At 43.5% G+C, this 11,727-nt stretch overlaps 1 protein-coding gene across 3 annotated transcripts in view; it reads left to right on the top strand.

The window, feature by feature from the left end:
* cnot3b (CCR4-NOT transcription complex, subunit 3b) overlaps positions 1-7,091 on the top strand; it is a 41,500-nt gene extending 34,409 nt beyond the window's left edge. For 2 of the 3 annotated variants that reach the window (XM_072448244.1, XM_072448245.1), the window contains exons 13-18: positions 10-154; positions 591-681; positions 1,877-2,075; positions 3,906-4,038; positions 4,464-4,589; positions 6,244-7,091. In XM_072448244.1, coding sequence (XP_072304345.1) covers positions 10-154; positions 591-681; positions 1,877-2,075; positions 3,906-4,038; positions 4,464-4,589; positions 6,244-6,342 — 793 coding nt within the window. In that variant the 3' untranslated portion in view covers positions 6,343-7,091. The remainder of the gene's footprint in view (positions 1-9; positions 155-590; positions 682-1,876; positions 2,076-3,905; positions 4,039-4,463; positions 4,590-6,243) is intronic. The other variant, XM_072448246.1, reaches the window with a different exon arrangement.
* Positions 7,092-11,727: the final 4,636 nt, after the last annotated feature.

The raw sequence follows: 11,727 nt of genomic DNA on the forward strand, positions 1-11,727 counted from the left end.
TGTGTCCAGTAAAGACAGCGGCTCCAGTCTTCTGGCCTCCATGAGCTTCTCCTCCAGCTCGCCGTCGCCCGCCTCCTTCAGTGAAGCCAAAACAGGAAGCGGGTCTCTGCTGAACGGGCCCATGTCGTACTCTCAGGCCGGGGACGGCATCAAGGTCAGAGGTCACACGTCTCTCCGTCACGATGTTGCACACTATGGTCACATGGACACCTAAATCTGATCATGATGGGATTTCTTTCTGATTGCTCACACGTGTGCAGGTGGTGAGAAGGAAAACGATGCTTCAATAAAGGTGTAAAACCTGATGTGGCAAGGACAAAAAGTCATTGTACTTCAAAGCTAAACTAAACTAAAAAGCCACTAATTAACTGACACGTTATTGAAGAACTCAGACCTAATGACTGGGTTATGTGATTATTCTAGTGATCGACTCCTGTCACGCTCATACACCAGTGCTACAGGCGCTGCAGCTTTAGGAGGATTTCACGACTGCACCTCTTTAGATTTTAAGGACATCAGAGTATAAACCACTGTCTTACCTGTTTGTTTGTTTGTTTGTGCGTGCGTGCGTGCGTGCGTGCGTGCCGCAGGAGCCTCTGAGCAGCCTGAAGTCGATGGCCGAGCGCGCCGCACACAGCTCAGGGTTAGATGGAGACGTGTCCTCGCTGCACCTCCCGACAGGTACAGTGCTCCTCCTCCTCATGCTCCTCCTCCTGCTGCTCCTCTTCCTCCTGCTGCTGCTCCTCCTCCAGTGGGCGTGTACAAAGCGTATGGGACGTGATAAAAGTGTTGAGGAGAAAATTTAAAGCAGAAGCGTCCACTGTTGAAGAAGATTATAATAAACAATACAAAATAAAATAGGGACAGGAAAATGCAGACGACTTGGTGCAGTTAGTTAGAATTTGAATTGACCCTTTTTAGATATTACATCTTCTAAATACTAGACACTGGGTATAAAAATACAAGCGAGATACAAATCACATTCATAGAGTTTATATTCACTTATGTCCTTTTTGTACTACTCAGAAATGTGGTTTGTTAAGTAGAAATAAGGGAGTTGATATCGATTCTTATCAGATGTAATTTGTCCCTGTCTTCAGCCCAGAATGTCACTGCTCAGGCCTTTTACACTCTGTCCCGACACTGTGGGAACATAAATGACACTTAGACCCTCCGTGTGACTCCATGAAGGGTTAGTGCTGAAGTGCAGAGGAACGGGGAAAGTTTCTAAAGGCATAAATCAACTGCTGCTCCCGAGTTTAAAAACTGCTGATGGTAAAAAAAAAGAATAATTGAGCTTCAACTTCTGCTGAAGCTCTGGTCTCTTTGTCCCTCTGAGTCCCACTTTTTCTATTAAAAAGTCTTTAAGAGGAAATATGGACAGACACTTGAATCTTTTGCGTTTTATAATTGTTTTACTGTATTGAATATCATTTAAAAAGCTGTATCAAGCGCTCTTACTCCTTTACAACAGCAGTCCTATGACACGCTATATAACCCTGTATCTAACCCTATTGGCTGTTATTTACTGACCTTTTGGGTTTATAGCATACTTGTTTTAGTCACATGTTAATCAAATATTTAAGAGACAAATCTACGTTTACTTCTATTTAATGGGCATCAATCAGTATCTCATGAATAAGAATGTAGGTGGGGGATTTATTTCAGTTTTGCAATTGTAAAACTAGTTCAAGACGGCTTTTTTATTACATATTTGATGGACTTAATGTTGAATACCTGTGTAATTCACAAGCTAATCGGGGGATACAAACGCCCACCGCTAACCGCTACATTCAAGATATTTCCTGTGGGGGTCCTCCTTATTAAAATGACTTATAAATAATGAATACAACACAAGTGTCTCCTTTCTCCTCAGACATGTTCCCCAGCTCCACGGCGCCCTCCGGCCCGCCCTCGGCCCCGCAGCCCTCTCTGTCGGAGGTGAACATCCCCCCGTCTCTGGGCGTCTGTCCTCTGGGGCCGGTCCCGCTGTCCAAAGACCAGGTTTACCAGCAGGCCATGGAGGAGTCGGCCTGGACACACATGCCGCACCCGTCTGACTCCGAGAGAATCAGGTTTTAGCTATTTTGCCATTTTACCGCGGTCGTTTTTAAGTTTAGCGCGTTTGCGTTGAGGACGGGGAGGGGAAAGTCAACCTTCATCAAACTCCATCACAGTGTCACGAGCAGCAACGTATTCGAGCGGTGTCGAGGCTTGATGGACGTTGTGGGTTCAGAAAACTAAACTATTGAACTGCAGGTGGCGCATGTCATGGTAGCTTTTAGCCGTTAGCATTCTTGGCTGTTCGTACAGGTTTGGGCTGTTGGACCGTGTTGTTTTTCTCCATGTGTTTGCTACAATCTAAACTCCTGTAGTTGTTAAACAGCGGGTCATAGAGCAGGTCTTCTACATTGAAATGACAGAAGTGATTCAACCCAAGTGGTTTTTGGTCATGTCTTTCAATTCTCGAGATGCTAATCATTTAATCTGATCTGAATGGCCTGGACCCCAAAGCCCAGCACCCATCATGAACCGGTGAGTCTGGAATTCTGGAGCTGCTGAACATGAGCCACTATCTTTGTCTTTTAGTTTGAAGTGTGTCTTGCGATTGGCCTAAACAATTTCCATGACCTCCGCCTCATTGTAAGCGGTTCGATCTGGATGGAGTAGTGCTCGCTTAAACCCGTCCTGAGTTGGAACTGCAGGGAGAACGTCCTTCACACTCTACATTTTTCTGTCAAAACAAACTGCTGGTGTTGGTGGTGTTTTGTTTCTTTCCTTCTTTCAGATCATGAGCTTTTTCTCAGCTTCAGTTCTGATTGTATGATTCACACAGTAAAAGCACAAGCTACATAACCTCCTTTAACAGATGCTTGTGATCTGACTCCATCAGAATCATGCTTTAATTCTGAACGCGTTTACAAAGGATTCCCTAAAATCCTCTGTGTTTAAGAGCTCGGACGAGACTCCTCCAATACATTAAGTCAGAAAGCGAGCACCTTTTTAAAAGAGTGTTTAAATGTGTCGCTTTAAATGTCAGTGGTGGTCGTGTGGCTGTGGCGACCGGACTTTCCAACTCTGCACAGATCCATTTGGGATATCGATCTCTTCTGGTCAATAACCACAGAATCTAGTGCTCTGTCCCCCAAAAACGTCCACCAAGCAGTAACTAGAACCAATAGTCTCTAAAGTCTTGTTTATAGTCACTTTTACCTCATTTCTCTTGTATGGCTGGTGTAGCACGGTGTGAGTGACAGATGGAGCTGACAGAAGAACATAGAGCTCATGTTAGAGTCCTGTTATTTAGAGTGCATCAGGAAAGAGAATTCTTTAGAATGGATGAATCTGTACATGTGGAGCCACATGTGCAGATTCGTCCATTCTAAAGAGCTCGAACTCATCTTGTTTCCACATCTTGTACTCAGCGCCCAAAGCTAGAACCGTATGTCCTTTTTCATCGTAGTTTATCTTATTGAGCGTTTGAGCTATGAATATTATAAGCACGTGTTTGTTTGCTAGCCTGGCATCCAGACTGGTTCTCCCCGTGTCAGTCTGGGCACCATCTCCTCTGTGTCTCAGGCCAAAACGCAGACACAGCCACGGAATCAAGGTTTAATGACTTAAGCTGCAGTGTTTGTTATACTGGCGTGCTTCTCTGATTGGCTAATCCACCTGTCAATCACGTGGAATAGAAAGGTGTGAACTCTTGGGGGGCCGGGCTGCGATCTAAGGCCTTTTGTTGTGTGCTCAGTGGAACATGTGGTGGGTTTGCTGAATGTCTCTTCCCCGTCCTTTCAGCCCAACAACTATTGGACAAACATCGGCTGTCCTTTCCGTCGCCTCGGTTACGCCGGCTGTGGTCGGATTTCTCTTGTACTAATGGTTTCCTTGTGTGTGCGTTACAGACAGTACCTGATGAGGAACCCCTGTCCCACGCTGCCTTTCCACCACCAGGTGCCGCCACCGCACTCGGACACGGTGGAGTTCTACCAGAGACTGTCCACGGAGACGCTCTTCTTCATCTTCTACTACCTGGAGGTACAACATATGGAGAAATAATGATAATGTTCCCTCATCAAAAACACATGTGGAGTTGTATTTACATCATTCACACTTTCGTTTATCCTGTTTACGAGAACATCTTCACCTCAGAAATCACTCCATTTCAATTTTCCCTCAGTAGTTGTGTAACATGAAAGCAACCCGCTAGTTTTAACTCTATAAACTATTACAGTCCTTATCATTTCTGCTCTAAAATGACAGCCCTGTCGCTAATTAGCCGCTAAAAGGCTTTTTCTTATGGTTAATGCCTCTTGGTGTCAGCAGAGGGAGCTCTAATAAAGAGAGCGAGAGTTAAAAATACAAATGTTGAAAAGGCCACAAAATGTGATATAACTAGTTTATTAACTGACTGATTTTGTATATATATACTGTATGAAGATGTGTCTTTTCTCCCCTCACAGGGCACTAAGGCCCAGTATCTGGCAGCCAAAGCCCTGAAGAAGCAGTCGTGGAGGTTTCACACAAAGTACATGATGTGGTTCCAGCGACACGAGGAGCCTAAAACCATCACAGACGAGTTTGAGCAGGTGAAACTAACAATAGTACATGTTTGTGCCACAGTGGCTCTGGGGCCCATGTTCACTGTATGAACCAGAGTGTTTGTGGGACAGCGGACTGAACTCAGAACTTTTTAAAGACATGGAAAAAAAGTGGACGATGAACTGGCTCTTTTACATTAGCTTTAGCGCTTTAGCGACGTCTCGACTCACCACAAACTTGGAGTGACTGAACTGAGACCGGTCTTATGATTTAACCTGTTTACCATCCACCTGAAGAAAAGTTCTCTTACATCATCACTTTTATTTCCATGGTCAATACCAGCAGGTTATACATAATTTTAAAGGTTATTTTCTCAACAAAACGAATGTCATTGATTGAATGATATGCCTCAAGAAGCAATTGCCAATAGTTTGTGAGAAAGTCTCAACTTTTACAAACGCATTTCCTGTTTGCTGTTTATGATGGACGAAGCGGCTTTCAATCTGTACATTCTTGTACTCAGTCTGTCCGTAAGAATCCATAGAAAAACAATATCCATTTTTCCTGAAGTTTTCCGATTTTGAGATATTGTCAAGTAAACAAAGTTTTCTTCAGTGAAAATATTCAGGATTAAGGCTCGTCCGGCACATTTCTCCGTCCATAACAAATGACCTCTTTGACTTATAAGATGGTGTTTAGCATCGATCTTTTCTTCAGACTGTTAGCTACAGAATGAGACCATCCACGTTTGCTTTTTACAGCCTCAGTTTACATTGAGAATGCGCGAGCTAACGGTGACGTAGAAGACTTTGATTGACATATTATTCTAGCCAATGAGAATAGCTTTCGAATGGTGGGTGGGACTTAGGGGTCCCTCACACAGAATCGTCTCTATTCACGTGCGTAAAGACAGTCAGAGCCTAGATTTTTCGGCAGGAGGCGACTAGATTTTACGCATCACGTTTTCTGATTTAATTAGCCTTTTGGACGCGCATTTTATAAGATATATGTATTATTATTATACCAATACAAAAATAAAATAAAAACATTCTTTTTTTTTGTTTTTTCACCTCTTAATGGGAAATTCATGGGTAAACTCATATTTACGCATTTTCACATACATTGTTTTTAGCAGTTATAATAGGTATTAGTGGCCTACAAAACATCAAAATGTATTTTTTTTTATCATAGAGGAGCTAAAATTGTAATAAAACAGTTTGGCACAGTTGGCACATATTTGGATTACTCCGAATATACTTTTTGATACAAAAAGGTCAACAGCACCAAAATGCCTGTTCCTAAAGATCTGAAACTTTACACAGTTGTTGTCAACAAGATAAAAAGCATGTACAGTGAACAGCATATGCACACAATGAAGTATGTCATGCTCAGGACCATTACAAATTGACAATACTCAAGCGAGACTAAAAAAAAAAGGATGTTTTGTTTATGTTTGGGTTTCTGTAGTGTGAGTTCTGAAGCCCTGACAGTGTTCATGTGCACATCTGCAGAAACTAGAAGGCCTAAGCTTTATAATGATGCATCACACTCACATGTGGGCTGTAAGATCCTCTTTTAATAAGCAATGCCATTTGGGTCCAACCGTTGTGCACAGGGCCAAATAGGCGGATGGAAACAGGTTAAACTATTGCTATTTGTTTTGTGGAAACTAGAATAAACTGTCTTTCTGCTTCATTCCAGGGAACATACATTTACTTTGACTATGAGAAGTGGGGCCAGAGGAAGAAGGAGGGTTTTACATTCGAGTACCGGTATCTGGAGGACAGGGACCTGCAGTGACCCGGCCCTTTGGCCCCCCCTCCACGGCGGGACGGCCCGGAAGCAGATGGACCTCAGCACACACAGAGAAGGGGGTCCGGCCCGATCCCAGCCCACATTCCTCTCCTCTCGGGACAGGCCTGGACGGGATGGGGGGCGCGCACAGACACTTTTCTCCTCTGAAACGTCCCACCGCGGTCACACCATCGGCAGGCTCGTCCCGCCGCGGTCACACCATCAGCAGGCTCGTCCCACCGCAGTCACACCATCTGCAGGCTCGTCCCGCTCCCCCCGCCGCGGTCACACCATCGGCAGGCTCGTCCCGCCACGGTCACATCATCGGCAGGCTCGTCCTGCCGCGGTCACATCATCGGCAGGCTCGTCCCGCCACGGTCACATCATCGGCAGGCTCGTCCTGCCGCGGCCACATCATCGGCAGGCTCGTCCTGCCGCGGTCACATCATCGGCAGGCTCGTCCCGCATCTCAAACTGGATCTGTTTTACTCCTGCCACAGGTTTCCTCATCTCTGTTCGTCGGCTTTAAAATCCTCCTGTTTTTATTTGTACTCGTCCCTTTAAGAACCAAAGAAACTGGTTTAGTCCCATTTGTTTTGGTGTGAAACAGGCAGCTAGACTAGAAGCTTCTAACGACATCATCCTTTTGACTGTGTGGACTCAGACAGTGGCCCATCTGTAGCCGGGGGCAACAAGCGTGGAATGTGGAATCGGCACCGAATCAGCGGTTTTATTTAAAAATCATGCTTTCCTTTTTTGTTTTAATAAATGAAATTCAGGAGGAGATGTTTTAAATATCTTGAAAATTCTTAAAAATGAATAAATTGCTTTTATTCATTTTTTCCCTTTTTCATTTGAATTAGTACATTTTGAAACCATTTAATACAATTCAAAAGTTATTCTAAATCCCTTAAATATTGCTTGTTTTTTTATTCCGTTTTACTATTCTAGTATTTCAAAACCGTTTCAGAATTAAAGGTATTAAAGATTTCAGTGCAAAGAAAGTGGAGCATTTCAAAATATAGTTAAAGCTCAGTTTATGTAGAAAAATTTTCAGTTGTTTCATCTGGACTCTCATCCAAGAGTCATTCTCAATCTGCCAATCAAGACCGGGAACTCAGATATTTATCCTACTCTGTGTAGGCCCTGCCCACCGGGCGGGTCCTCCTAATGAAAAGGTGTTTTTGGTTTCACCAGGAACTAAACCTCTTTGTTTTCTATCAAACTAGCCTCTTTGTTTACTATCAGTCCTTTAATGGGCCATCGGCCTCCTATTGTCCCTGGCTCACCATCGCTCTCCTCCCTGAGTACCTGATTCGCATCTGAACACGCCGGGGCGACTGAGGGACACCCACACCTCAGTTTATGTAGTTTAATGAGAAGAATATTCTGATTTATGGAAATGGAGTTTAAAAGCCAAACTTTACACGAGGTTTGAAACGAGTCTCATCCCTGAGCGCGATCACGGCCGCTAAACAGCACCAGGATAGTTTTTCATACAGTTTTTCCCGCCGTTTTGTTTAACCACACCCCCAAAATCTGATTGGCTGCTTCTCTCGCTTGCATTTGTTTCCTGAAATGAATTGCAGATCAAAAATGAATATCTAGATGTATTTTTTGGAGTGTCTCAGACGATAACTATAGTCGAACATAAATGTGTTAAAAACAATGTTCAAAGACATTTTAAATCTCCCTAAAATGAAACACAAGCGACCACATGTCCTTGTTTAAATGTTTACAACACTTTTCACTTTATTCTATTACAGTTGTGCAGAACTCCAAAGTAACATTCACAGTATTTACATTTGTGTACATTGCCCAGCTGCAGTAGATACTTTATAATAATCACACTTTACATTAATAATGAAGTGTTCAGGAGCTGGAGGAGTGAGCGAGTACAGGGGCGTCATGGCAACAGCACCCGGTGGGCAGGGGCCCGTTTAAGGACGTTGGCATGATTGAAGAGCTGGCTCAGGCTCAAAGCTGCACCATGGAACCTTTATACTCGTCTCCATGGAAATTGCGTTGCCTGGAGGGTTCCACAGTGCGGCATTAACAGTGTTGGAAACTCCTCGCGTCACAGAAATCTGAATATGAATGAAAATGTATTGAACACGTTCCAGAAGCTGGTCCAATCAGAGAGCTGCATTCTGAATCATGTCATAAACAGTTACGTTTATTACGTTTATTCCACCAATCACACGTCTGCGCCTCAGCAGCAGCGGTTTCCATGGTTTCCACTCAAACCGTTTAAAAGCCACGTGTTCTGTGGAGTTTAGAGTAAATGTATTCTGAGTACTACCAAATGAAAGTACATGTATTTAGTCACACTGGACATACACAGTCTCCATGGAGACACGAGCTTGAGTTACAGGTCAGATCTTATGAGTAATTTAATAAATACAAGACAAGTTTGACAAGTTTGTTCTTAGAAACATTGAAGGCAAAGCCATACCATCTCCATGGCGACGGCAGGAGTCCACAGTAAATGTTCCACAGTAGATGTTCCACAGGAGATGTTCCACAGTAGATGTTCCACAGTAGATGTTCCACAGTAGATGTTCCCCAGGAGATGTTCCACAGTAGATGTTCCCCAGGAGATGTTCCACAGTAGATGTTCCACAGGAGATGTTCCACACTAGATGTTCCACACTAGATGTTCCACAGTAGATGTTCCACAGTAGATGTTCCCCAGGAGATGTTCCACAGGAGATGTTCCACAGGAGATGTTCCACACTAGATGTTCCACACTAGATGTTCCACAGTAGATGTTCCACAGGAGATGTTCCACAGTAGATGTTCCCCAGGAGATGTTCCCCAGGAGATGTTCCACAGGAGATGTTCCACACTAGATGTTCCACACTAGATGTTCCACAGTAGATGTTCCACAGTAGATGTTCCACAGTAGATGTTCCACAGTAGATGTTCCCCAGGAGATGTTCCACAGGAGATGTTCCACACTAGATGTTCCACACTAGATGTTCCCCAGGAGATGTTCCACACTAGATGTTCCACACTAGATGTTCCACACTAGATGTTCCCCAGGAGATGTTCCCCAGGAGATGTTCCACAGGAGATGTTCCACACTAGATGTTCCCCAGGAGATGTTCCCCAGGAGATGTTCCACAGGAGATGTTCCACAGTAGATGTTCCACAGTAGATGTTCCACACTAGATGTTCCCCAGGAGATGTTCCACAGTAGATGTTCCACAGTAGATGTTCCCCAGGAGATGTTCCACAGTAGATGTTCCACACTAGATGTTCCCCAGGAGATGTTCCACAGTAGATGTTCCACAGTAGATGTTCCCCAGGAGATGTTCCACAGTGCACCTTTAGTCAGGACGCTGCTTTCAGAAAATGTCATAAACGTTTTCCTAAACTAACTATGGTAATGGTGAAATGTGAGGTACATTAAATAAGTATTAGTAGTAGTTTTATGGGCCCTTTGAGGCATGACTAAAATCTTCATGTATTTCAAAGATCATCGATTGTCTCAGTTGAAATGGTTAGTTTATGCTAATTACCTTTTTTAATTGCTGTGGTTTTGTGGTCCAGCCCCCTCAGTGTGTGGCCCAATGGGAGGGCATCAGGTGTAGTCAAGTACAGAATGAGTTGCCGTGGTAACTGGGATCAGTTTTTGTAAAAAAAAATTGAAATCCTAAAAAAAATACTTTTAAGGTTTAATTCCTGATTTAGGAATTTCACATCGACCCCAGCAAATGCAGACTTTACAGCAGGTGTAGACTTTACAGCAGGTGTAGACTTTACAGCAGGTGTAGACTTTACAGCAGATGTAGACTTTACAGCAGCTGTAGACTTTACAGCAGGTGTGGACTTTACAGCAGATGTAGACTTTACAGCAGGTGCAGACTTTACAGCAGGTGTGGACTTTACAGCAGGTGTAGACTTTACAGCAGCTGTAGACTTTACAGCAGGTGTAGACTTTACAGCAGGTGTAGACTTTACAGCAGGTATGGACTTTACAGCAGGTGTAGACTTTACAGCAGGTGTAGACTTTACAGCAGGTATGGACTTTACAGCAGGTGTAGACTTTACAGCAGGTGTAGACTTTACAGCAGGTGTAGACTTTACAGCAGGTGTAGACTTTACAGCAGATGTAGACTTTACAGCAGCTGTAGACTTTACAGCAGGTGTGGACTTTACAGCAGATGTAGACTTTACAGCAGGTGCAGACTTTACAGCAGGTGTGGACTTGACAGCAGGTGTAGACTTTACAGCAGCTGTAGACTTTACAGCAGGTGTAGACTTTACAGCAGGTGTAGACTTTACAGCAGCTGTAGACTTTACAGCAGGTATGGACTTTACAGCAGGTGTAGACTTTACAGCAGCTGTAGACTTTACAGCAGGTGCAGACTTTACAGCAGGTGCAGACTTTACAGCAGGTGCAGACTTTACAGCAGCTGTAGACTTTACAGCAGATGTAGACTTTACAGCAGATGTAGACTTTACAGCAGATGCAGACTTTACAGCAGGTGTAGACTTTACAGCAGGTGTAAACTTTACAGCAGGTGCAGACTTTACAGCAGGTGTAGACTTTACAGCAGGTGCAGACTTTACAGCAGCTGTAGACTTTACAGCAGGTGCAGACTTTACAGCAGGTGTAGACTTTACAGCAGGTGCAGACTTTACAGCAGGTGTAGACTTTACAGCAGGTGCAGACTTTACAGCAGGTGCAGACTTTACAGCAGGTGCAGACTTTACAGCAGGTGCAGACTTTACAGCAGGTGCAGACTTTACAGCAGGTGTAGACTTTACAGCAGATGTAGACGTTACAGCAGATGCAGACTTTACAGCAGATGCCCTCCCTCGACATGGCTCAGGACTGACTCGGGACGTTGTTCATTTTTATACCTTAACATCACATTCCGATTATGCAACTTGTCAAAGTCTGTTTACCTCAGCTCATTTTGTGCTGTTTTAGTTTTTAAACTTTTAGCTGGTGCTTTTTAATCATTTATATTTTAATGTGTTTGGACAAAGTGTTGCACCTCGAGTGAACTCGCCTTTTCAGCAGCTTTGCAAAAATACTGACTAATAATCTCAATAACTATAATCGTTTTTCACAGTCGGAAACAGAAACATGCCTGTAAATAACCACAAAAGAGTCTAAATATATTTGAATCACAATAACATCTGGAGTGTGATATAAAACGTCTATAAATGCATTAGATGAGTTCAGTATCAGACAAATGAGAAACGAAAGAACTCACTTTATTCTGTCTTTTCAGCTCAATTTAAAACATCTTGAGAATAAACGATGAACCCAATATTCTACATGAGATAATCATGCAAATGTGAGATTCTACTGATGATTAGTCCTTGTGCCCCTAATGGCCACTTTGTGTTAGTGCAGTTTGTGAAAGTTTCCTC

This window comes from Eucyclogobius newberryi, unplaced genomic scaffold (genome assembly GCF_026437365.1).
Source record: "Eucyclogobius newberryi isolate DKJ021-1_F unplaced genomic scaffold, fEucNew1.0.hap1 SCAF_16, whole genome shotgun sequence".
Classification (NCBI taxonomy): domain Eukaryota; kingdom Metazoa; phylum Chordata; class Actinopteri; order Gobiiformes; family Gobiidae; genus Eucyclogobius; species Eucyclogobius newberryi.